At 42.6% G+C, this 27,026-nt stretch overlaps 2 protein-coding genes and 1 long non-coding RNA gene across 6 annotated transcripts in view; 2 read left to right on the top strand and 1 right to left on the bottom strand.

The window, feature by feature from the left end:
- nek7 (NIMA-related kinase 7) overlaps positions 1 to 27,026 on the top strand; it is a 124,446-nt gene that overhangs the window by 71,613 nt on the left and 25,807 nt on the right. For all 4 annotated transcript variants that reach the window (XM_057840690.1, XM_057840693.1, XM_057840692.1 and 1 more), the window contains 2 exons: positions 14,182 to 14,290; positions 14,444 to 14,551. In XM_057840690.1, the coding sequence (XP_057696673.1) occupies positions 14,182 to 14,290; positions 14,444 to 14,551 (217 nt within the window). The remainder of the gene's footprint in view (positions 1 to 14,181; positions 14,291 to 14,443; positions 14,552 to 27,026) is intronic.
- On the top strand, positions 1,241 to 11,969 carry LOC130918726 (uncharacterized). Its single transcript, XR_009063818.1, has 3 exons — positions 1,241 to 7,172; positions 7,453 to 7,662; positions 7,842 to 11,969. It is a non-coding gene; the product is annotated as an uncharacterized LOC130918726 (long non-coding RNA).
- LOC130918722 (uncharacterized) lies at positions 8,281 to 12,952 on the bottom strand. Its single transcript, XM_057840684.1, has 9 exons — positions 12,290 to 12,952; positions 11,796 to 11,906; positions 11,486 to 11,573; positions 10,058 to 10,803; positions 9,782 to 9,965; positions 9,455 to 9,712; positions 9,187 to 9,358; positions 8,875 to 9,023; positions 8,281 to 8,656 (listed from the first exon to the last, which is right to left on the bottom strand). The coding sequence occupies exons 1-9, from the start codon at positions 12,665 to 12,667 to the stop codon at positions 8,469 to 8,471; spliced, it is 2,274 nt and encodes a 757-aa protein (XP_057696667.1). The 5' UTR covers positions 12,668 to 12,952; the 3' UTR covers positions 8,281 to 8,468.

The following is a 27,026-nucleotide window of genomic DNA, read 5'->3' on the forward strand; positions in this document are numbered from 1 at the left end:
ACTTTAGTGGCTGACTGGAAGTAATTTGAATACTTTTTGCTCTGATTGGCTGTTGGTAGAGTGGATGTGTCTGTGGGAAGCTCATTTCCATCGGCAACAGGTGTGGTGACTTTGGAGCAGTTTACATGGCGACTCTGCAACACGAAGACGCAGTGACTGTGTTGCGGAGTTGCCTCGCGTGCATATAGTGTTGGTGAAGACGAAAATTCTGAATCCTGCCTCCAAAGTGGAAGAATTCGATTGCGGGGGATTGAGGGGGCTATCTCTGCATGCACATCAAAGGCTCCCGCGGCGCGACACCGCGCCGATAACTCGTACACGTGTCACATTAGGCATGCGCAGCGGAGCGGTGCTACTAAACATTAAAAACAGCAAATATGGCAGAATGTCTGCTTTAATTTACTGTTTAACATTTTTTAATTAAATATGTTGAATGTTTCCATTTTTGTGCCTTTTTGAACAAAAGAAATATGGCATCGCTTCGAGTATGCGGGCATATTTTTTTCTGGGCTGAGAAACTTTGGTGGGGTCAAAGTGCATCATTCGCTGTCGCCTTGTAAATCTGCACTGCCCCCTAGGGCCTGGCATAAATACTACATCGTTTTCATGCGGAATTGCAACATTGTTCGAATGGAGACGGGCCCATATAAATGCAAACATGAAATTATACGGCTTCTCGAAGAGTCACCATGTAAACGGCCCCTTTGACTTTAACTACAATCGTCCTTCAATGACACTAAGGTTCTCCATCCATCCATCCATCCATCCATCCATCCATCCATCCATCCATCCATCCATCCATCCATCCATCCATCCATCCATCCATCCATCCATCCATCCATCCATCCATCCATCCATCCATCCATCCATCCATCCATCCATCCATCCATCCATCCATCCATCCATCCATCCATCCATTCATCCATCCATCCATCCATCCATCCATTATCTTCCGCTTGTTCCGGGGTCGGGTCGCGGGGGCAGCAGCTTTAACAGGGAAGCCCAGACTTCCCTCTCCCCAGCCACTTCAACCAGCTCCTCCGGCGGGATCCCAAGGCGTTCCCAGGCCAGCCGAGAGACATAGTCTCTCCAGCGTGTCCTGGGTCGTCCCCGGGGCCTCCCGCCGGTGGGACATGCCCGGAACACCTCTCCAGGGAGGCGTCCGGGAGGCATCCGAACCAGATGCCCGAGCCACCTCAGCTGGCTCCTCTCTACGCGGAGGAGTAGCGGCTCGACGCCGAGTCCCTCCCGGATGACCGAGCTTCTCACCCTATCCCTAAGGGAGAGCCCGGACACCCTGCGGAGGTAACTCATTTCGGCCGCTTGTATCCGGGATCTTGTTCTTTCGGTCACGACCCAAAGCTCGTGACCACAGGTGAGGGTAGGAACATAGATCAACTGGTAAATCGAGAGCTTTGCCTTTCGGCTCAGCTCCTTCTTCACCACTACGGACCGGTGCAGAGTCCGCATTACTACAGACGCTGCACCGATTCGCCTGTCGATCTCCCGCTCCCTCCTACCGTCACTCGTGAACAAGACCCCAAGAACTCCTCCACTTGGGGCAGGATCTCATCCCCGACCCGTAGAGGGCACTCCACCCTTTTCCGATTGAGGACCATGGTCTCGGATTTGGAGGTGCTGATCTTCATCCCAACCGCTTCACACTCAGCTGCGAACCGCTCCAGTGAGAGTTGGAGGTCACGGCTTGATGAAGCCAACAGCTCTAAATCATCTGCAAAAAGCAGAGATCCAATGCTGAGGTCACCAAACCGGACACCCTCAACGCTTCGGCTGCGCCTAGAAATTCTGTCCATAAAAATTATGAACAAAATCGGTGACAAAGGGCAGCCTTGGCGGAGTCCAACCCTCACTGGGAACGAATACGACTTACTGCCGGCAATGCGGACCAAACTCTGACACCGGTCGTACAGGGACCGAACAGCCCTTACTATGGGGCTCGGTACCCCGTACTCCTGGAGCACCCCCCACAGGACTCCCCGAGGCACACGGTCGAACGCCTTCTCCAGATCCACAAAACACATGTAGACTGATCGGGCGAACTCCCAAGCACCCTCGAGGACCCTGCCGAGGGTGTAGAGCTGGTCCACTGTTCCACGGCCGGGACGAAAACCACACTGCTCCTCCTGAATCCGAGATTCGACTTCCCGACGGACCCTCCTCTCCAGCACCCCTGAATAGACTTTACCGGGGAGGCTGAGGAGTGTGATCCCTCTATAATTGGAGCACACCCTCCGGTCCCCCTTCTTAAAAAGGGGGACCACCACCCCGGTCTGCCAATCCAGAGGCACTGTCCCCGATGTCCACGCGATGTTGTAGAGACGTGTCAGCCACGACACCCCTACAACATCCAGAGCCTTTAGGAACTCCGGGCGGATGTCATCTACCCCCGGAGCCTTGCCACCGAGAAGCTTTCCAACCGCCTGAGTGACTTCAACCCCCGGAGCCTTGCCACCGAGAAGCTTTCCAACCGCCTGAGTGACTTCAACCCCAGAGATCGAAGAGCCCACCTCGGAGTCCCCAGACTCTGCTTCCTCAAAGGAAGGCGTGTCGGTGGAATTGAGAAGGGCCTCGAAGTATTCTCCCCACTGGTTCACAACGTCCCGAGTCGAGGTCAGCAGCACACCATCTTCACTATACACAGTGTTAACGGTGCACTGCTTTCCTCTCCTCAGGCGCCGGATGGTGGACCAGAATTTCCTCGAAGCCATCCGGAAGTCGTTTTCCATGGCCTCGCCGAACTCCTCCCATGTCCGGGTTTTTGCCTCGGCGACCGCCGAAGCCGCAGTCCGCTTGGCCAGCCGGTACCTGTCAGCTGCCTCCGGAGTCCCACAGGCCAAAAAGGCCCGATAGGCCTCCTTCTTCAGCTTGACGGCATCCCTTACCGCTGGTGTCCACCAGCGGGTTCGGGGATTGCCGCCACGACAGGCACCAACCACCTTACGGCCACAGCTCTGATCGGCCGCCTCAACAATGGAGGTGCGGAACATGGCCCATTCGGACTCAATGTCCCCCACCTCCCTCGGGACAAGGGAGAAGTTCTGCCGGAGGTGGGTGTTGAAACTCTTTCTGACAGGGGATTCTGCCAGACGTTCCCAGCAGACCCTCACAATACGTTTGGGCCTGCCAGGTCTGGCCAGCATCTTCTCCCGCCATCGGAGCCAACACACCACCAGGTGGTGATCAGTTGACAGCTCCGCCCCTCTCTTCACCCGAGTGTCCAAAACATGCGGCCGCAAGTCCGATGACACGATTACGAAGTCGATCATCGAACTGCGGCCTAGGGTGTCCTGGTGCCAAGTGCACATATGGACACCCCTATGTTTGAACATGGTGTTCGTTATAGACAAACCGTGACGAGCACAGAAGTCCAATAACAGAACACCCAGCGGGTTCTGATCGGGGGGGCCGTTCCTCCCAATCACGCCCCTCCAGGTCTCACTGTCGTTGCCCACGTGAGCGTTGAAGTCCCCCAGGAGAACGAGGGAGTCCCCAGGGGGGCGCGCTCTAGCACACCCTCCAAGGACTCCAAAAAGGGTGGGTATTCTGAGCTGCTGTTCGGTGCATAAGCGCAAACAACAGTTAGAACCCGTCCCCCCACCCGAAGGCGGAGGGAGGCTACCCTCTCGTCTACCGGGGTAAACCCCAACGTACAGGCGCCAAGCCGGGGGACAATAAGCATGCCCACACCTGCCCGGCGCCTCTCTCCGTGGGCAACTCCAGAGTGGAAGAGAGTCCAACCCCTCTCGAGAGGATTGGTACCAGAACCCAAGCTGTGTGTGGAGGAGAGTCCGACTATATCTAGTCGGAACTTCTCTGCCTCACACACCAGCTCAGGCTCCTTCCCTGCCAGAGAGGTGACATTCCATGTCCCAAGAGTTAGCTTCTGCAGCTGGGGGTCGGACCGCCAAGGCCCCCGCCTTTGGCTGCCGCCCAACTCCCTACGCACCCGACCCTTTTGGCCCCTCCCACAGGTGGTGAGCCCATGGGAAGGGGAACCCACGTTGCCTTTTCGGGCTGAGCCCGGCCGGGCCCCATGGGGACAGGCCCGGCCACCAGACGCTTGCCTTCGAGCCCCACCTCCAGGCCTGGCTCCAGAGGGGGGCCTTGGTAACCTGCGTCCAGGCAAGGAAAACTGGGGTTCATTTATGTTGCTCATCATAAGAGGTCTTTTTGAGCCATACTTTGTCTGGCCCCTCACCTAGGACCTGTTTGCCATGGGTGACCCTACCAGGGCCTTAAAGCCTCAGACAACATAGCTCCTAGGATCATTGAGACACGCAAACCCCTCCACCACGATAAGGTGATGACTCACGGGAGGACTAAGGTTCTCTTATTCCCAATTATATAAAAATATAATATTCACTTACTTTATACTCCTGCTTCTGCGGGGTTCCATGCGCACTTGCGCGCAGAAAGGCATATTTGTGTCAGGAGGCAACATTTCTCCTGGACTTCCATATTTTAAATTGCTTATCTGTTCCTTTAATATTTCTACTTAAATTTACTCACTCGACCCTAACACGCTCACACTGTGCTTCAAGTTTGTCATCATCATGTTGCAGTTGAAGACCAGACTGATTAGGTGGATTTTAACTGGAACTAGGTGGTGCAACAAAAGTACAGGTAGTTCCCGGTTTACGAACGAGGTCCGTTCCTACGATGGCGACGTAAACCGAATTTCTGCACGAGTCGGAATTAACCGTATAAGTACCCTTAATCTCAAAATAACTATTAAAAACATATATTGTAAGTCATATTTATAAAATAAAGTAAGAAATATGATAGATATTTCTTCCGTCCCTTGAAGGACAGCTGAAGAGCTTTTTGGATGACCGTTTTACTCGGTTAAATTGGCCTGAATGCATCATTCACTGTCTCAAAACTCACATTACCAAATTTGTTTTTAAAATTGACTGCATAGTTTTTGAGTTACTGCCATAGCAACACCTTAGCAACGAGGGATGCGCCTTGCTGTCGGTTGCGACCTGATGACGTCAATTCTAGAGAACCCCGCCAGCGTTCTAATACGAAAGTATAGCACCACTCTATCCTCGCCATATATTGTAAACTTTTTCTGGGTTTTCCTCGCGAGATTCGTCATGCCATCTCGATGTGTAGTGATGAACTGCTCACATGAAGGCTCGAGACTCTGAGTGGCCCAAAAAACCTTCTGCAAAGATTTGGACATCTTTTATGAGAGTCAAGCAGAAGAACTACCCGGTGTTCTAACATGTCAGGGTGAAACGGGCCGGTGGTGTGCCCGGTTGATGGTAGACTCTTAACCCCCAGTGGGGCCGGGATCCCACCGCAGCCGGCTGCCGAGAGGTGGCCCTCACCTTTGCGCCTCGGGATTTCGTCGCTGAGATGAACCCGACTCCGGGAAGGCCGCGCCCGGCTCGCAGGGGACCGCTACCGGCTTCACACCGTCCAGGGGCAGAGCCTCCATCAGAAGGACTCGGGCCCACCGGGCGGCATCGGGCTGAGCGGCCTTCCGTACGCCGGCCGTCCCGCACTGTCCGCCTGCTGCCGCAGCGCACCGCCGCTCCCTACGGCGCGATTGGCAGAACACCGGCTCCTCAATCGCGTCTTTGTTTTCAACATTTCAGCGACGACAGCTTTGAAAGCCTAAGAGTTTGGTTTTTCAAAGACATAAGTAGACCCTCACTGGCAATTTCACATGTCTATTACTTGATCGTGACCAGCTTTTTTTGTTGCTGTTGCTTGCCTGTCATAAGACAGCTGACAGGTTGTCCATTCATCTCAATATGATACATTTATTACTAGATCGATATAACTACTCGTCTGTTTTGCAATCACTGATAATTATATCACAGAATGACTGGGGGGGGGGGAAGGTTAAGGGAGAAATCCCGATGCTAGATGCCTACCACTCTTCCTTTTCTGAAGGGTCAGGCTACCAACCGGCGTCATCACCAACGTCTGCTGTGCCGCGTAAATCGTCGTCATCTGACGCCTCAGGTTCAAACGTGTGCATTAATTGTAGATAATATTTCATGGGAGCCTTTGCCATGTTAGCGTCACGAAAGAGCCATTCTGAATGGTTACTTTCAGTGGACATATCACTAGAGGCGTGCGAAATTTCCGATTCTTAGATTATTCGCGATTCGGCCGTGGAAGATTCGAGAACGATTCACAAATATCCAAATTCCGATTATTGAATTATACCAGGTAAAGCGAAAGTAAAACAGTCACCGCGGTCTTTGGGACGTAATGAGGAACGGATCAAGAGTAAATATCATGTTCAACTCATGCAGCTAGATTAAAAAAAAAATCAATCATTCCTGACTGCGGCTGACAGCTGCTACAAACAACGCCCAGTTGCTAGTTGCTACAAACATACGGCTACAGTAGATATCATATATATGTAGAACTAGATGCAAAATGACAGACGACGTCGGTGTTAGAACTTGTATTATTGAACAGAGATGCGAAATGACACTTTCCGGCGTAAGTAAACAGCTGCCATCTTAAACCAGTAGACCTCTCTAGAAGGCTCTTTTGTAGCAAACCTAATTAACTTTTTATCTAAAATACTCCTAAATTGGCAGAATCTTGTCTTGAATCTATCTTTAAATGATGAAATAGTAGTAAAACTCTGACAAAAGTAGACAGAAGGGAAATTATGGAATAACGGGAGCAATTTTAACAACTGTAACGGTTGATTCACAACATTAAATTAATTGAATGTAGTTTAAAGAGCATATGACACGAGAAAAAAAGTCTTAAATAGCATTATTGTGTGAATTAGAATCATATTTTGAGACGATTCGACTATATACAGCAAATTTGCAAAGCACAGATAACGAGAAATTAGACTTTTAATGTGCTGTTAGGCCCCTCCTCCTGTTAAAGCCCGCTGGCGCCGCCATCTTGCTGATGACGTCAGCGGTAGAACGATTTCAGGCAGCTTTAGCATTGAGCCCAATGGAGGAGGAAACATTTTCCAGCGATTCTGGTTCAAGTTTGGAATTTTCAAACATAATTGGCGATCCAGAGGAAGTATGTGCCATACAGCCATATAGGTTTGAGCCATATTTGGAGGAAAAAGATATGGAATCAGAAAGCAGCGACACAGACGAGACTGAGCCAAACTCCCAGGATGACCACAGCAGACTGGGCAACACTGCATGGTGAGTGGCTGAAAATTAAATCGGTTTTGGTATATTCTGTTTTATTCACATACACAGTGGGGAGAACAAGTATTTGAGACACTGCTAATAGGAAAACCCATTGGCAGTGTCTCAAATACTTGTTCTCCCCACTGTATCTGTTCATTTTTTTATAGTGACATTTTCATTGTTATTAGTTTTAATTTGTGGAGACCTGAGAAAATACATTTTTCTTGCAAGGAGTCTTTCACTACAATCCATGTTCTGCATTTAGATTTAAAATTTCTTTATTTTTCTGAAGGTGTTCATGTGAATGCTGTGCAGTGATGCCCACAGTAGATGAGTGCGTTTGCTGTGGTGAACAGGAGCGAGTCAGGGAGAAGATGGAGGGGGCTGGGGTCCAATGTATTACCCAGCACCCTGGATTTCAGCCCGTGTGCCTGAACGTAGACGTCCTTCAGACAGCCTATTATGCCTACAGGCAAAATTATGAGGACCAGTCAGGAAACAAGTATGTGTCATATATATGCACTGATCAGAATTTCATAAACCAACCTTTTTTGTGATCGGCAGTGACTTAGGCTAGTTAGCATTGTCTCACAAATTACAATGTAAAATAACGGTTTGCATTACTGTGTTGGTTTTCAAATGGAAAAGGAAATGAATGACCCCATCCTATTGTGCTTTCAGCTGGAAACGTTACACGGCGTATCGCCAGTTTGTGCGCTGGGTGTACGAGTTCCTGGGGCGGAGGATCAGGGTTCCTCTACCAGCCTGTGTGGTCGCGCAGATCAGGACAAGCTTCCCATCACCGGAGTTTGTTGGATACCAACCTTGTAATCCTCCCTAAAACTCCAAGTTGAATAAAATATTGTAATCGTTTCATTATACAGTCATCCTGATGTGATTTTTAAAAGAATATCTCTACTTCAATATTTTTGCAAGCCTCAGTGGTTAGTCTTATTACATATTTGCTAAGTGCAATACAAAAATTATATTTCCATGACAAAGTATTGTACTGAATGGAATATGGAAATATGACAAATGCAAGGACGTTATAAGATACTTATTTCTGACATGCTGATACAAGTAAAAAACAATTGCTACTGTATCAAGCTCAAGACAATGATTTGGAAAAATACACAAAATGGTTTTATTCACCGGAATTTAAGTGTGCCATTATATTTTATATATACCAACATATTTACACAGGGCTCGAACCAATAATACCTTATAAATTCAAAAAACTAGCTCACATTTTCAAAAGATGACAACGAAAGAACTGGGGAACACAATTATACAAAATTAAAGGTTCAGTCATGGCACATTAAAACGTGTGACATGATCCCGGACCGCCTGTTCTTTGTCAGGTCGCTGAAAGCTGCTGCTGAGGGATAACCTCCCGGCCTCGGGCACAGCCGGTATCGCCTCCAATTCATCCGGCTCTACATCACTCGCGTCCTGCACAAGCCTCTCCACCGCCGACATCAGCTCGCTAACATACTCTGATAACAAGGGAAGCAAATGGTACTGACAAATGCACAGAGATAATTCCACATGAAATCCATTCATCTTGCAAATATCAAGCAAAAATGGGACAGATTCTAAAAACACACTTGACACTGTATCCAGTAATAAAGTGTCCAAAGGTTTGTACATTACGATGACACCCAATAATTTACAACAATGAGTTCAATTGACAGGATTAGTAATGCGTACTTACCAAATGTAGGGTTCTCCAAAACTTTGCGCACAACATGGCCGCCTTGTTTTGATTTTGGAAAGTGGATGCTATAAATCCCCACTCCGTCTCGGGTTAAGCTGTGGGCTCGATGGGCGTTTTCATTGAAGTGAAGAGCAGCCACAATCGTCCTTAAAAAAAAAAAAAAAAAAAAAAACATGGATGGAATAGTATTTCCATATTAATATTCATATTGAAAATGTCTTAATCGATCAGATTGTGATTGGGACAACAAAAAACAAAGACATGAGATAATATACTGGATAAATCAGCAGAAAATTGTTACAATAATACCTGCTGAGCATCCCCTCGTAAGAAAAGGCGAACATTTTGGGTGTAAAATGGTTCACCAGACTGTGGAAGGCTTCCAGGTGGGAAGTCTGGTAGACTGGAGACAGCCGGCGAATGTCAGCCAACAGTTTGGAGCCACAGATCAGCTTCTCCAGCTCATTGGTCAACTTGGTGTCTGCAAAATACCAGACAGAATCAAATTTGTACTTGAACAGAGAAGCATTTTGCGAAATAGTATAAGTGTGCTTATTGTAATGGAATGCAAACTTACGAGGCGTGAGCCAAGGCTTTTTCCGTTCCCGACCTTCCAAAGGACCATGGCTGCACCTGGGGAAACTGCCTTTGAAGCCCGAGTGATCATTCTGAACATGGCTCAGTACTGACTCCCACTTGTCGAGGATGAGTCTGGGGTCCCCAGGTCGCGTTGACGCCACGGACCAATATAAATGGTTGATGATACTGCCAATCCAGGGTTTTAGGGCTTCACATCCACGCAGCTTAGAGAGGTTCTGCAACTTTTTCTTCAAACCTTGGAAAGACAATTATGTAGGTGTGTAAAATATGCTATAAATAAAGCTGTGATAATGAATCTTATTACCTTTGCCAATATGCCAGATGTCAAAAAGATGCTCAATGTGTGGGAACTGTTCTCGGACGAGCTTGTTGACAGTCACATGTCGATCTGTCACCAGAGTTCCCACACGCACAAACTCCTCGAGCACACGCAGTGACCGAACCAGTCCTTCGGGCTCCATGTGGTAGCTACCTCCTACCTCGTTACTCTGAGATTTGGGAAAAAACAAAGCAACATACAGTATGATATATAAAGAATTAGGCTTATATCGAACATCTTTTGTTCACAAGTTTAATTTACCTGCACAATCTGCACATCCAAGATGGTTAGCTTCCGCAGTTCCATCATCGTGTAAGTCCCGTATTTTGCACTGTGACCGGGTGAGTCAGCTCGTCCGTCGCCACCACAAACAATTTCCTCTCCCTCAGCTTGTAGATGGCTCAACAGCCAGATTTGCCGCTCTCGCCACACGCTTTTGATGGCTTGGTGAAGGTAGCGTTCTTGATGGCGAAAGTACGACCGAGTGGAGTAAACAGCTACACCCATGTGAGATAACACACGCAGAACTTTGCCCACAGTTGCACCAGCAAATAAAATGGCTGCAGAAAGAAATATGTTTCCAGCAGCAATTCTGCCGACATATGGTTGGGAGTTCCATGTTCCGGTGTGACCACATCCAGGCTCAGCACACTTCAAGGCCAGCACCAACATGGTACCGACCTCAGAAGGGACCCAGTTGACCTTCTTGCAGGCACACGCAGGACAACTGACCCACTGGCTAATGAGCTGAATGAGGGCGACCCAGTAGATTAGATATACCCGGCTGGGAACTGGCGCAGGGTCGGCCGCAGCCATATCAGGACAATCGGACTCGCTGGACTCGCAGTCAGAAGGTGCGGTGGGTAGGTCATACTCAGAATCAGCCTCGCACACCAACATTTCTTCATCCGAGTCCCAGCTGTCGATGGTAACATTCAGCTCTGAGTGAACAACGCAGGTTTGGGTACCCACAGTCATCATGAGGGGCCCGGATGTTGTCTGGACACCTGAAAGATACACACAATAGATCACAATCTTCTTCCCCCTATTGCTATAACATGTTGATGATTGTGTGAGAAACCCAATAAAAATTTTCATTTTAACCGCAGTAGAGTTTAGATTTTATGTAAGCCTGTCAAACAAATGAATTAGAAAACAATCAGACTTGAAAATTATATTATTATTTTTTATTTTATATTACAAAAAATAAAATAAAATAATCAGAGAAAAGGGTGGCTACTTTGAAGATACTAGAATATTATATGTTTTAGTTATATTTCACATTTTTTGGCTGAGTACATAATTGCACATAGTTTTATTACCTTTAGTGAGAATTTACAATGTAAATAGTGACAAAAATAAAGAAAACGCACTAATGAGAGACGGTGTGTCCAAACATTTGGCCTGTGATGTATTTTGGAAGGCAGCTATGACAATGAAAAACTTACACTGGATAAGTTCCAACCTATTATAGGTTAATCATTTAAACATTATAATGATAGTAAACACTTTGCCCTTACTCGGTATTTTATATATATATATATATATATATTAAAAAAAAAATGTTTCTTTAATCTGTATTATATTAATTCAATAAGCACAAGTCAAATGGATGTTTTGAAAGTTTGTTAATAGCAACGATAGGTAATTCCTTAAATTAGAAGCAACTGAAAATGTACTTCGAATTACCTTTATGTCGTCTTTGAGGTTGCAAAGCAGCACTAACAGCAACAGTCTGACTTGGTGGCAAAAGACAAACCTGACAGGACTCGTCGACCTATGGGTACACAGACAACATCAAGTTTATAGTTATTCATTAGCCTCAAATGTATTGACTATGTAATCATATTTTGATAACTAGATGGCAAAATAAGAATTTTCCCCAAAACCAAAGACAGAAAGGTTTAGGGAATGTTATTATGACACATACACCAGGTGTCAAAAGTCATATTTTGAGTGGAAATGTTTTATAACATTTTGTAAAACACATTACACGTACCGATTTAGGAGCTGGCCCAGCGGCAAATTCTTCCAACTCAGGATTATCCGCGTCTGGATTAACACTTTCGCACTGTGTCTTTGAATGGGCCTGGTATTCTTGTATCATCGACTGAAAAGAAAAGGACACAATTCAATCACTCGAATAAACGCCGCGCGATTACAATTGTAGGAGACGGGCTGCTAGCGCTAGCTAGCGCTAGCTAGCGCTAGTAGCCCGCAGCTAGCGCTAGCTAGCGCTAGCAGCCCGCAAAATTCACAAAACGTGATGAGAGAAATCATTTAAAGCATGAAATGAGGTACCATAACCACTAGCCTCTGAGGTCAACAAGACGAATTGTTTGATAGTAAAGCGCGAATAATTCAGCAAATAATTACAGCAGCAACAAATGTGATTTTTTTGTTTGATGGTTTTTAATTAAAGCTAATTTATTGGCAGCACACTGAAATGGGTTTACAGTATTTTACATTATATAAAACACAACGCTTACTTACTTCAACTGCAGCCTTTTTCGTCCGCTTATCAATGGCAGCGGACTTCCTCTTCAGAGATTTGTGAGCGCTTTGCCCACTGCCGCTAGCTCCATGTTGAGGACGGGGGAAAATTGTTGGCACAGCTGTGTCAAGTAGGGTTCTGGCATGTTGCACTGAAAGTCCCATCTCAACTTTCCGCAGAGGAACAGGGTCGAAACAGTCTTCAGTAAAATGATCCGAACACAACGCTGAGGATTTGGATGGTGACCAATTGTCCCTCGTTCGTTGTACTTGCTTTACCCATGCTTCCCGGCGAACGGGATCTCTTGGGAACCGAAAAAGGCTCACATCACTCCCCGTGACGTTGGAACAAAAGCCTGCAACGCATCGTTTCGGCATGGTGCGAAAAATAAAGGAAATACTCTGCTAAATTAGACGAATCCGCAGTCCTTCTCACACAACAGCACGGGTAGCTAGCGAAGAGGTCTTCTACCGTACACGTCACATCCGCCTTCTTCCTAAATCCGAGATCACAGCCGGAAGTCTGTCATTTTCGTAGCGCGGGATTCAAAAAACTGAATAAATATAACGATCGCTTCCACACACATCCAAGCGGTCTGTTTCATTCAGGAGCATAAAATACCGCGGAAAGTATGAAATAAACATGCTTTTTGGTGTCATGGGCACTTTAAAGCTGCTGATACAGAATGGGGACTGGAGTTTTTTTATTTACTGTAAACTTGCGGGCTAATAGCGAGCTAACCACGGTATCACCGAGCCTGCGCCGTTTACCCTTTCTCTGCCTTCTTGTAATGTTAACTGCCGTTCACTCCCCCTTCCCAACGTGAAAGGAACACTCGAAACTAACAGAAAGTAGCGCTGGCGTGACGTCAAACAAATCCAAGTGCAACAACAGGAATGCAGACCGCACATATAGTATGGTATGATGAAATACCAGATATGCAAAACAATTCGAGATGAACCATTTAGATTAATAACAAAATTAAATGACAAATAATATACTGTGCGTAGCATCAATGCTGAGAGGTGGCTTACAAGAAACTGTTATGCGGCTTTAAAAAAAAAAAAAATGACTGGAGACAAAACGGCGGACGAGACTCCAGTGTAAAGTCGAAATCACGTATGTCGGATAGGTCGTAACCCGTGGACTACCTGTATTGCCCTTAACGACAGCAAATACACATGTATACATTTATCATTTATATACTGTATGCTAGCTGTGGCTCAGTTCAAACCAGGAAGCAGCGCCAAGCTTTCCTGCCTCCTAACCGGTGCCTTTTTTAGGGGGCATGGAGGAGGAGCGAAGAGGACAGTATGCATAAGACATGATAACAAGAACATTTTGGGAAAGAAACCATAAATTCAACTGGACTGTTTGTATACTCAATGCTCTTGGGGCAGAACTACAACTGAGCCGTGTTTTTTAGTTAAAGCTTTGTGTCTGTTATTTTAAGTTTTTAATAAGGTAACTCATGTTTGATGATTCTGATAAACTCCGCCCTCCCAAAAAAAACTTTTACAGTGTGCCACCTAAAGCAGTTCTTAACAAAAGAACTGCGTACCAGATGGGGGAGTTTTGGAAGATACCACACATTTCCTCTCTTTGTTGCTGAGACTGCATGTGCTTTCTATTGAGACCATAGTGAAAATGAGAAGAGGCTCGGTTAGGAAAAGAACCGAATTAAAGAACGCTATCTGGGTCCTATTAAATGCGGAGCCCCAGAGTGGGGGACTAAGAATGGCACTTGATCCGGTCTCAACCAGTACTTGTAACAATACTAATACTGCATTGCACAACACCAAAATGTGAGCGTTGTTGTTCAAATCTTGTATTCTTCTTCTAAGGTCAAATGATTATTTGCTTTGTGTGTGTCTTTTTATTGTTCTTGCAGCACTTTAAGAAACAGCGGAGGCTTATCCCAGAAAGAACTGTGTGGAAGTACTTTGTCCAGCTTTGCAGCGCACTTGAGCATATGCACTCCCGGAGAGTCATGCACAGAGGTAGCCTTGATTACACAAAACTACAGCTACAACATGTCACTGTAGAATATCATGTTGCCATCTGAAGTATTTGAGTTTGACAGCAATGAACTGACTGAAATTTCCTGCAGCATCATTTGAGTAACTATCTTACCTAATTCCATTTCTCCTCAGATATCAAGCCTGCAAATGTATTCATCACAGCTACAGGTGTAGTGAAGCTAGGAGATCTAGGACTGGGACGATTCTTCAGCTCCAAAACGACGGCTGCTCACTCTCTTGGTAATACACAGCACTCAATAAATTATTGGAATTAAAAGACATACGCAACATGTTTGTGCACCTAAATGTATACACATGCTTTCACATGCCGGCCTCTAGTAATCAACTGGAGTTGGATGTGTTTCATTAGCAATGGTCAGAGCAGAGCCATGTGTCATGTAGCTATGCTGCCTACACAGGCTTGTGCAGAGTACTTCATTGGCCACTTAGTCACTTCCTGTTTCATTGCCCTTTAACCCTTGTACAAACGGATACAAAGCACAGCAGTTTGACATAAAGCTCAGATAGGGACTGTGTGTCGTAAAACAGGCTGGCAAACTTTACAATCAGACTTACTGTTAGTGGTAAGTAGGTGCCTGTTTGCCATAGGAAATAAAATCTGATAACACTATTTTTCTTTGAAGAGCTCAGAAACTAGTAATTAGGCTGTTGAACTTGCTTAAGATTGGACACAAAAACGGATGCTAAACCGGAGACACATTAACAGGATGGAACCACATGCTCAATGATATTTTTCTGTGTTGTACGATGACTCTGAGCCATGTACCGTCAATCTTTTGGAGTGAAGCCAGTGTCCGATTTAGAAGTTTGAGTGATAATTAATTTAGAAAGGAATAGACCCAGGCATTTGTTTCACTTTCAAGCAGATATGGGGTTTAACACAAAAAGACCCACATACAGTATGCCTCTTCCTCAAATCAAAGATATTCAAATTTTAAAAACCATATTCTCCCACTTGATAAGCGAGAGAAAATGGATGGGTGGAATTTTCAACCATTATCTTTTAAATATTAAGCACTATATACCACAATCTGGATGTATATCGATTGGTTAAGCACAGTGAAATCAAAATTGACCAAAATGCAAAACATCAATCCACATATTCATCTGTTAGATATGCCGTTTTGTTAAAGAATGGTTTTCATTTAGTTGTCTTAATTAAATGAGTACTAAAATTGTCAAAAATATCAAAATTTCAATTTAAAAAAAATATTTTGAATGGATATAACTGAATGTATGTATCTATGTAAGTATGTAATATTGTATCCGATCAAAGGCACTTGAATCGAATCAAATTGTGGTAGACTTTGTAATACCGGCAAATATATATGGATGTTCAAAGAATTGGTATCCTATGGTATTGTCATGAAATTGGTGATTTAACCCCTGTCAACTAGCATAATTTATGATATAATCATATGCAGAGTGTCATTGCATGTAATTGACTTTCCTATAAATGATTTTAAAATGAAGACTTTTTCGATAAAATATTGTCTATAAAGTTGTAAAGCAATAAAACAAACAACAAAAATAAATGAAATGAACAAAAAAAGATGTTTTTATAATAGGTCAAAAATATTTTTCGAACAGATCATGTCACTAGCACCTTAGACGGTCATTTGCATTGCTTAGGCAAAACCACCTGAGGACCTAAGAGGCAAGATGGATATATGTCATTTTTTCAAACCTAAGCTTTCAAAAGCGACAACAACTAATTAGCAAGAGCCAAGGATTTAAAATGTGCACCATGAAACGCCAAAGAGCACCGCCAAAATGGTGAGCGGAGTTTCAATTTGCCCCACTGAAGACGGTAATTACACAACAGCGCCACCATCGGTGTCTTGCCAATGTAGTTACCCCCGTCAAAAATGGAATCCCCTGGCCGCGGGAGCAAAAGAGCACCGCCAAAATGGTGAGCGGAGTTTCAATTTGCCCCACTGAAGACGCTAATTGCACAACAGCGCCACCATCGGTGTCTTGCCAGTGTAGTTACCCCCGTCAAAAATTGAATCCCCTGGCCACGGGAGCATGCGCGCACACACATTAGTTATGAGTTATGTCGACTTAAGCAGTTAATTGAAGCCAGAAAAGAACCACAGTTATATACTTTGGACATTGACGTTTATTAAACTGGAGAAACTCCATACAGGACTTGAATTACGGTAATAACAGTTATAGGTCATCCTACGAGTAAAACATTGCCTTTTTTTTACGTTCAGTACGTATAGTGGGGCAAACAAGTATTTAGTCAACCACCAATAAGTATTTAGTCAACCAATTGTAGAAGTTCTCCTACTTGAAAAGATTACAGAGGCCTATAATTGTCAACATGGGTAAACCTCAACCATGGGAGACAGAATGTGGGGAAAAAAACAGAAAATCACTTTGATTTTTAAAGAATTTATTTCCAAATTAAATTGGAAAATAAGTATTTGGTCACCTACAAACAAGATTTCTGGCTGTCAAAGAGGTCTAACTTCTTCTAACGAGGTCTAACGAGGCTCCACTCGTTACCTGTATTAATGGCACCTGTTTAAATCATTATCTCTATCAATCTCTCTGTCCACAATCTGTCAGTCAGTCACACTCCAAACTCCACTATGGCCAAGACCAAAGAGCTGTCGAAGGACACCAGAGGCAAAATTGTAGACCTGCACCAGGCTGGGAAGACTGAATCTGCAATAGGTAAATCACTTGGTGTAAAGAAATCAACTGTGGGAGCAATTATTAGAAAATGGAAGACATACAAGACCACTGATAATCTCCCTCGATCTGGGGCTCCATGCAAGATCTCACCCCATGGCGTCAAAATGATAACAAGAACGGTGAGCAAAAATCCCAGAACCACACGGGGGGACCTAGTGAATGACCTACAGAGAGCTGGGACCACAGTAACAAAGGCTACTATCAGTAACACAATGCGCCGCCAAGGACTCAAATCCTGCACTGCCAAACGTGTCCCCCTGCTGAAGCCAGTACACGTACAGGCCCGTCTGCGGTTCGCTAGAGAGCATTTGGATGATCCAGAAGAGGACTGGGAGAATGTGTTATGGTCAGATGAAACCAAAATAGAACTTTTTGGTAGACACAGGTTCTCGTGTTTGGAAGAGAAAGAATACTGAATTGCATCCGAAGAACACCATACCCACTGTGAAGTATGAGGGTGGAAACATCATGCTTTGGGGCTGTTTTTCTGCAAAGGGACCAGGACGACTGATCTGTATAAAGGAAAGAATGAATGGGGCCATTTATCGAGAGATTTTGAGTGAAAATCTCCTTCCATCAGCAAGGCCATTGAAAATGAGACGTGGCTGGGTCTTTGAACATGACAATGATCCCAAACACATAGCCAGGGCAACAAAGGAGTGGCTTCGTAAGAAGCATTTCAAGGTCCTGGAGCGGCCTAGCCAGTCTCCAGATCTCAAACCCATAGAAAATCTATGGAGGAAGTTGAAAGTCCGTGTTGCCCAACGACAGCCCCAAAACATCACTGCTCTAGAGAAGCTCTGCATGGAGGAATAGGCCAAAATACCAGCAACAGTGTATGAAAAGCTTGTGAAGAGTTACAGAAAACGTTTGGCCTCAGTTATTGCCAACAAAGGGTACATAACAAAGTATTGAGATGAACTTTTGGTATAGACCAAATACTTATTTTCCACTATGATTTGCAAATAAATTCTTTAAAAATCAAACAATGTGATTTTCTGTTTTTTTCCACATTCTGTCTCTCATGGTTGAGGTTTACCCATGTTGACAATTACAGACCTCTCAAATATTTTCAAGTGGGAAAACTTGCACAATTAGTGGTTGACTAAATACTTATTTGCCCCACTGTATGTTGCGTTATATGACAGAAAAAAGTGTTTTTTATTTTGATGGATGGGCCATGTTTTTAGGCCTCGTAGATCACTTCATCACCAAAACATGGAAATCAAGCAAATCAGTGCAGCGCAATGGCCCGGGGTAACTACATTGGCACGACACTGGTGGGCGTACCATATTCAATGGATGACGATCTTGGTGAAAAGTATAGCTGTCCAAAGCAGCCTGATTTAGAATTCCCCTCAAGAGTGATGGGAAACTTATTATTATATTCTTGTAAGTTAATTTTATTGCTGACACTGCGTTTTGGGGTCATCAACATTTTGTACCCCCCTTGCCAAAGTCAATCTCTGCCTATGGATATAATATACAAAGTAAAACTGTTGTATATTAGGACTGTAAACCTGTAACTGCATAAAGCCAAGGCAAAGTGTACATTGATCACAGCAACAAGTTTGAAAGAATCAGGAAATTTATCGGTCGCACGCGCGCAAATAGATGAGAAATTTACGCGTTAGCTTAAATTTTAGATCACGCACTCGGTGTATGGAGCACTGTTGTAGTAACACCAAATGTGGGTGGTAAATGGGGAACCTGCCTCTTGTGCTTGAGCCCTTAAAAGAACGTAGTAAAAGCTGTTGTACATTAAGATTAACTTGATGGAACTGATTTCAGTTAGCTGCTTAAAGCTATATTTTGATATACAGTGTAGATGTATTTGCTTCTCTTGTAATGTGGTAAAGCAGCATTGCCATTTTTAAAAACGAGACATCGCATAGGATTAGAGATGCGTTTACTGGTTACATTTTGGCCAGCAGAAACACGCGCACAGAGCTATTCCAACATCTTTCTGGCAGTCTCATGGCTGCTTCAATTAAGTAGACTGGAATATGTGAACATATTCCACTGTCATTCACACTGTCTCACTTTCCAATGTCAAACTGTTATTATAACACACAGCATGCTATTCCAGGCCCCTGTGCACCAGCAGCAGCAACAGCCCAGACTGTGCAAAAGTGTGATTCTCGTGATCGCTGTGAAAATGTCTACAATTGCTCATTAAATGTTAAGTCCACAGCACCCTCTTTAGGCTGACCGGGGACAGGCATTCCTATTCCCAGGGTGATCAACATAATCAGTCATTGTTTGAATCCTATAAGACCAAAATAGTCACATAATATACATGCTTATTCACAGTAGTTTTAAAGCAGTCATATTTCCAACCATGCCTTTGAATTAATCATTTACACATATTAACGTGTACCAGAAGTCTTACCCATCCACTATACACATAAATCACATCACCCCCATTAATAGTTTGTTTTATGTCAAAATAAGGGAACACCAACAAGAAGCTCATTCCTATGATAACTATAGGCATTATTTTAAATTCCAGATACCTTTCTTGTAGTCCTTTTATACACTTCCCCCTTAATGCCTGTATTCCATTGGACACGGACGGTTGAGGTAAATTGTTGAAATGCATTTCAGTGAAAAAGTGACTCCAGTGACAGATTGAAGATAGGGCAAAAGAAATGGTGGTGAAGATAGGCAAAAATCCATGAGAAAGAAGAGTAGAATATGTCCAGTGTTGAAAAAGAATCTGACTGTTTGACTGTTAAAAGGAGGAAGAAAGCATAGCAAAAGGGAAAAGGCATGGTGAGAAAACTAGCAATGAAAAAAAGAATGAGTGGTAGACGCCTCATATGTGTGCATGTGTTTGCACAGTAGTGTCCTAGTGTGGCTCTATATTAAGCCCAGCCACCGGCTGAAAAGTAGACACTATGGTAACCTAGCCATTAATTCTGTCAGCGAGGAAACTTTAAAACAAGTGGCTTACAGTCTTTCTCATAATGCCATGCACACTCACATAATCTACTTTAAATGGTACATAAAATGTTCCTTTTTTTGGCTTATATATGCATACATGAAATATATTATATCTGTCCTTATGTGGAAATGTAGATTACTTCATGTAAATTACAACCCAATGTAACATTTATGCCGGGGCTAAAGTTCACAGTAATGTTAATTACAATAATCATTAGTTGTTATCTTATTTATTACGGTAGTATGTGGAAGTGCTTGACTGAAATGTTCTTTTAATGCTAAAATATACTATCAAAGACTCATATTGATGTCTAATATCATAGACTTTAAAATTATTCAAGCACCTCATTATTTTTTTAATAATACCTTTTCTTGTGGTTAATTTTGAACTAGGGCTGCAGCTATCGATTGTTTTAGTAGTCGAATAATCGACTAACTAGTTAGTTCGAATAATCGAGTAATGGGATAAGGATCATGAAAAACTAAAATACCTGAGCTGAGCTTCAAACGTTATAAAAAAATAAATAAGGATCTATGTACAACAAAACAACAATGGCTAACTTACATAGCAAACGTCCGCTAGCTTAAATGCTATGAAACACTAACATTTTTTTTTTTTAAATAATTTTTTAAATTTTTTTATTTTTTTACACGATGCTCTTGACAAATGGTTCGTAAACATATTCCCACAAAAAAAAACGGCTAAATATACCAATGAATTAAATTATGAATGCATTTATAAAAAAATTAGCTCAAACAAAAACTTGGCTTATGTTGGTCTTAAAATTGAGCAGCTGGATTCAACCATGTAAAATGAGGCAGACTAGAGGGCAGTGTATCCACACAAATCAATAAAACTTAATGCAAACACTTTCAAAATAAACCATTACAACGTCACTTTAATTAAACGAATACTCGAGGCAGCAAAATTTAATTTGAGTCTTTTTTTTTCTAATCGAATACTCAAGTTAATCGACTAATCGTTGCAGCACTATTTCGGACCCAACAGAAAGTCCGCAGAGTAGAGGCGGAGCTTATTTACATTAAAAAAGGGGGTGTGGTCAATGTATTTATTCAGATTTAATAGCATTAGAAAAATATACATATAAGACATGTTTTCCCCCCCAAGGTATAATAAAAAAATAACGAAAAAAACTCTTATATGTATATTTTAATAAATGTTTTTTAAGCACCGCAAAAGTAATAATTATGATATACTGTATATATACAGTATTCAAGTAAACAATGATTCGTACATGTACAGTGTATCACAAAAGTGAGTACACCCCTCGCATTTCTGCAGATATTTAAGTATATCATTTCATGGGACAACACGGACAAAATGACACTTTGACACAATGAAAAGTAGTCTGTGTGCAGCTTATATAATGGAGTTAAGTGTCATTTTGTCAGTGTTGTCCCATGAAAAGATATACTTAAATATTTGCAGAAATGCGAGGGGTGTACTCACTTTTGTGATACACTGTATACATGAATATATCTTAACATGTTTAAATAAAGTACTGTATAGTGGTACCTCGACATACGATCGCTTCGACACACAATGTTTTCGACATCCGACGTAAAATTTGACTTGCCATTTGTTTCTACATCCGACGACATGATCGAAATACGACGACATGACAGCGCCGCAGACGTACTCACGGCGGATTTTTTTGTGAGAGAAATCAACACAGCTTTCAAAAAGGTTGGTACAGGTGGTGGAACAGGGAAAAAGGTGACGTTTACAATTGAAATGAAGATGAGCGTAGGCTGCGCATCCGTGAACTGGCTCAACAATACAGCCGTTGAATGTCTACGATCTCCACTGTCCTCCGACGACCACCGTTCGCCAGTCTTTATAAGTTAACGTGTCAATTATTATTGTGGTAACATCGCCAAAGAAATCCCAGCTTCATCAGGTTTTTATCATTTATTTCAGAATTTGTCCAACACAAAACGCCTACTGTCCGCCGCAGTTGACGGTGTTCTCAACAAAACATTAAAAGTGAAAGTAAACTCTCAACCGCACCGCTCCTTCTCTGTGTCACGTCAGCCACACGTCTTCAGGTATAGCAAAAAAAATCCGCCACATTAAAACCCAATTCCTTACATGAGAACAGGAACTATTAGTATTATACATTAGTGTTATTATATTATTATTCCAATTGTTATTTATTATTTATTTGTTTTTCTATGTGTAATTTCCACTTGTTATAGTACCAGCAGTATTTATCAAGGATTTAGTGGAGGTTTTTGGGCTGTGGAACAGAATTAATGGAATTATAATGTATTCTCATGGGAAAATCATGCTCGACATAGAACCATTTCGACTTTCAAACAAGGTCCTGGAACTACTTCGTATGTAGAGGTACCACTGTATTATTATTATTTTTTTTTTTAATTGAAAAAATCTTTTGGAGGGAACACTGTATCTCATCCCTGTTCAAAACGATAACAAGTAGAGATCTGACTAAAAATAAAAGAGTCCACATTAGGCAATTTTACAGGATTACTAGATCTTCTCTTTGTGATAGCTGGTCTAATGCATTTTTTTCGATTGCTTTAGATCAGGGGTGTCCAAACTTTTTGCAAAGGGGGCCAGATTTGGTGTTGTAAAAATGTGGGGGGCCGACCTTTGCTGATGTCCATTTCCTAGACCAATACATTTAAGCAAATTTTAAATTTGCTTTATATATTTTTTTAAATTAATAATTTCAACAATCTCGCAACTAGCCTTTGTGGCGTTCTCTTTCGACTCTCGGGCTCTCGCAAAGTACTGCTGCTGTGAAATTAAACTAGCTTCAAGTTGCTTCAATTTCTCGCTGCGTGTTTTCCCTGTAATCTTGTCGTACATTTTAGCGTGTCTTGTTTGGTAATATAGACTCAAATTGAACTCTCTAAAAACAGCGACTGTCTCTTTGCAAATGAGGCAGACACAAATCTTGCGTATTTTAGTGAAAAAATAGTCCAATTTCCACCTATCCTTGAAGCGTTGGCCGTCGCAGTCAAATTTCTTTTTTGTTGTTGTTGATTGTCAAATGCAAACATACCATCCATTCCTATTACTATTAAGAAAACAAATTTCTGGTGACATGTGGTAGCACAAAAACAAACAAATAAATAAATGAATAAAACATGGTAAGGAGACAGGTGAGGTGCAAGAGTGGCGACCAGATTGGCTATCGATACATTTACAATCAAAATATACTCGCATATAACATTTCAGTATCCATACTTCAGTGCTTTCAAAACTTTTAACAACACTACTATCTGTTCAAACTCCAAATTGTATGACTTAGTTTCATGTTCCTCTACGAATGCATTCTTGAAATCTGCTGTTGAGATTCCTTATTGATTGCTGCAACATCTCAGCTGGGATAATGTGAATTCCATCCTGAATTTACCATGGTTAATAAAATGGCAGGGTGCTTACTTGCTCAAGGTCACGGTCTCGCAGTGATGCTGCTCACTCATTTCTGTCAATACGCACTTCAAAAATTCCAGTTTTTTTGGGCCACCCTGTATAAATGCTAACTGTGTATTGATACGTCTTTTAAGCAGTCACCAAAGAACATTATTCACATCACACCTTCTACCTCTCTTAAATTGTTTAACGGAAAATACAGTATAGTCAAAGTTGTTCTTAAAAAAGAAATCAATCCCAACATGACTTTCAATTTATTTCGATGAATAAGTAATGTGCCCTTAATTAAGCATGCTGAAAGAGCCTCAACCTAGCCCGGTTGCCTTTTTATGCAACTATTAGCATAAGAGAAGCTGGGTCCTTTTAATCAGCTAATAATGAATGTTAGGGGAGCTTGTTCAGTCCCTACCATGAGACCACACACAAGTGCGCACATGCTAGAAAACAAGCCTGATGACCAATTAGAGACCCCTGTTTATTCCTCTCTCTTCAAGTTGGCTTCCTCACTGCCTCTGGAGATGATTTTTTTAATGACAGGTAGCAACTCATTATTTAAAATAAAATAAAATAAAAAATAAAAACGTTTTCTCAACTCAATTATAGCACACCAAAAGGAAAGATTTCAATTCAACTCCTGTTTCCTACTACAAATTGTGAAAGTTGTCATTATTATTTTATTTCATTGAACGCTGTATTAGCTGAACTTAGTCATTTGTTGATATGCAGATTGGCTTTAGTGTACATGTGAATTGTGCTAGTGTCACACACTCAAGTTTTCCAAGCTTGCTTAACATACAAGTGCAACGTTTTTTTAACCCAATTAAAAAAAAAAAAAGTGCTTCAAGAAGATGTACAGTGCCCTCCATAATTATTGGCACCCCTGAAAAAGATGTTTTTTAGCTTCTAATATATATATTTTTAATTCAAATAATATGGGACCTTAATGGAAAAAAAGAGAAAAATCCAACCTTCAAAACAAGTGCATTCATTCAGTGGGGAAAAAAATCCCACATAAAGAAAAAATTATTTGACATCAAATGATGTGTGTCACAATTATTAGCATCCCTGTTGTTAATACTTTGTACAACCCCCTTTTGCCAACAAAACAAGGTCTGGGGACTGAGATGGCCATGGGAGGAGCTTGATTTTGTGTCTGGTGAACCATTTCTGTGTAGATTTGGCCATATGTTTAGGGTCATTGTCTTGCTGAAAGACCCAGTGACGAGCCATCTTCAGCTTTTGGGCAGAGGGCAACAGATTTTGATTTAAAATGTCCTGGTATTTCAAAGCATTCATGATGCCATGCACCCTAACAAGGTTCCCAGGGCCTTTGGAAGCGAAACAGCCCCACAGCATCACTGACCCACCCCCATACTTCACAGTGGGTATGAGGTGCTTTTCAGCATGCGCATCTTTCGTGGCACGACAGACCCACTTAGAGTGTTTGTTGCCATGAATGCACTTGTATTGAAGGTTGGATTTTTCTCTTTTTTTCCCATTATGGTCCCATATTATTTAAATTTAAAAAAAAAATATCGGAACTAGAAGCTAAAAAACACATCTTTTTCAGGGGTGCCAATAATTATGGAGGGCACTGTATATTCTATTTAGATCTTCCAACATTACAGATGTTAAGGGATTGGTCTTGATCTGTAAGAATGCTTAATGCATTATGCAAAAGCTAGTTACATACGCTCAATTAGCCTTTCATCGTGCACAAAGTTTAAAGAAAATCCCTGTGACCTGTACTACAAACAGAGTTCAACCTCCCAGAAGTAATCCTACTCCCCAGCGGGTAACCGGAGTTGACAAAACCTGGTTACCTAGTTTGTGGTCAATCGTTGTTACAACGCTGATTATGAGGTTGATTAGTCGAACCTGTGTCAACCCAATCAGTTACTGCACGTTCACGTAAAAGGAGGCGGAGACCAGAGTCAAACACTACTTGTGACGATGGCACAGGCACCTTACTTCACAGAGGAGGAATGCGCGATAATCATGTGGAGTTATGAGGAATTAAAATCCACCCTCACCGCGAAATCCAACACCGCTTCAGAAAATAGGGTGCGACAGGTCTGTTGGCAGAAAATTACAGACCGCGTGAATGCGTAAATATGCCAATTTACTTATTTCCATGAAAAGAAATAAAGCCTGCTGTCAGGACAATAAAATAAGATTTGGTACTTTAACTGTAAGAAATAATTTATCGTATGTGCATCTCCACATGAAGCAGGATGATTGTATGTTTAGTCTCATTGACCGTATGAATATGTATGTCCTTTGAAAATCTTCAGAGTAGAGGTTAGATCGCCCCTAAAAAAATCCAGCCTGACCCAGACCGAGCCCGATCAATTAACTTGATTTGCAGGCCCGAGCCCAAAACCCCCCCGAAATTTTATGTTGTATTTGTGAGGACTCAGGAGAAGACGGAAATGCGGGGATGTGATGCGTGGTAGCGTTTTGTGTGATCACATTTGTGGCGATGCCTGTGCATAATGATAACAAATTAAAGCCCGTCTTTTGTAACAAATTCTCAGTTAAACACGACTGTATGATGCATATTCAATAAACATTTAAATCTTTTATATTTGTGTGTCTGTTCTATCAGTGGATTTGACATTTATTTAATCTCTTCGAGTTGGCAGAAAAAAACGCAAGTTTTCTCAATTCTCGCAGTCGGCGTGATGTCACGATGACGTCATCTCACATAGCAACGTGTCGCCATTTTGAGATGGGGGCACGCACAGGTAGACATCCGTAGACAAACGTTGTCTGAAATGCATATATTTCAGCTGTGTTTTGCGTCTTTTTTTTTTTTCATAAAAACTTCTTAAACATGACTTATTATTATCATGAGTCACTGCCGACAGACGCGAGGAGGCGATACAACTTAAAATTAGCGTGTAATGGCTTGCAAATCTGCCCATACAAAGTCGCAGCTGACATCTACAACTACCTCATAAAGTCACCCAGTAAGTTGACCTTTATCAATTACGTGGAATATGTTCTGTGTGGAACTAAGAAAAGTGGTAGCATATACGGAGTGATTATTTCTGCCGTAACCGGTAATCCGCTTCCAAGCGTTATTTAGCCGTGAACCGTGGTAGTACAACTAAATGTGTCACGAGGCAAGATCGCAGTGCATGAGTCTCACGGAAAAATAACCAATTCCCACCAGGCCAATAATATACCGCTTGACCAATCAGAGCATTTCACGGCAAAAGAAAAATAACGCTTTCCGAGTTGTTGGTTACGGTAATAGTAAACACTGCCTAGTTTATTGAATCCTAGCAGCTAATTGGGGCAAAAAAAAACGATTAAACACGCAGCACGTCAACATTTAGTCATTCGGACGGAAAAAAAGACCGCAAATTAGACAAAAGTTCAACGCGTTTGTACTACAATGCAAGACAGAGCAACTGCTTGTGACTCGTGTTTTGCCCCCATTTCAATATGGCGACGCTTTGTTGTGGCTGGTGACATCATAAATGCCTGGATGTCCAACTGCGAGAATGTTTAAATAGTCTACATATTTTTATGATTATACATGCATTTACACAACGAAATAACGCTGGAAAATTTTCTCATATGAGAGCAAAGCGCCACGTTCGTTTA

The sequence above is a fragment of the Corythoichthys intestinalis genome, chromosome 7 (genome assembly GCF_030265065.1).
Source record: "Corythoichthys intestinalis isolate RoL2023-P3 chromosome 7, ASM3026506v1, whole genome shotgun sequence".
NCBI classification, from domain to species: Eukaryota; Metazoa; Chordata; class Actinopteri; order Syngnathiformes; family Syngnathidae; genus Corythoichthys; species Corythoichthys intestinalis.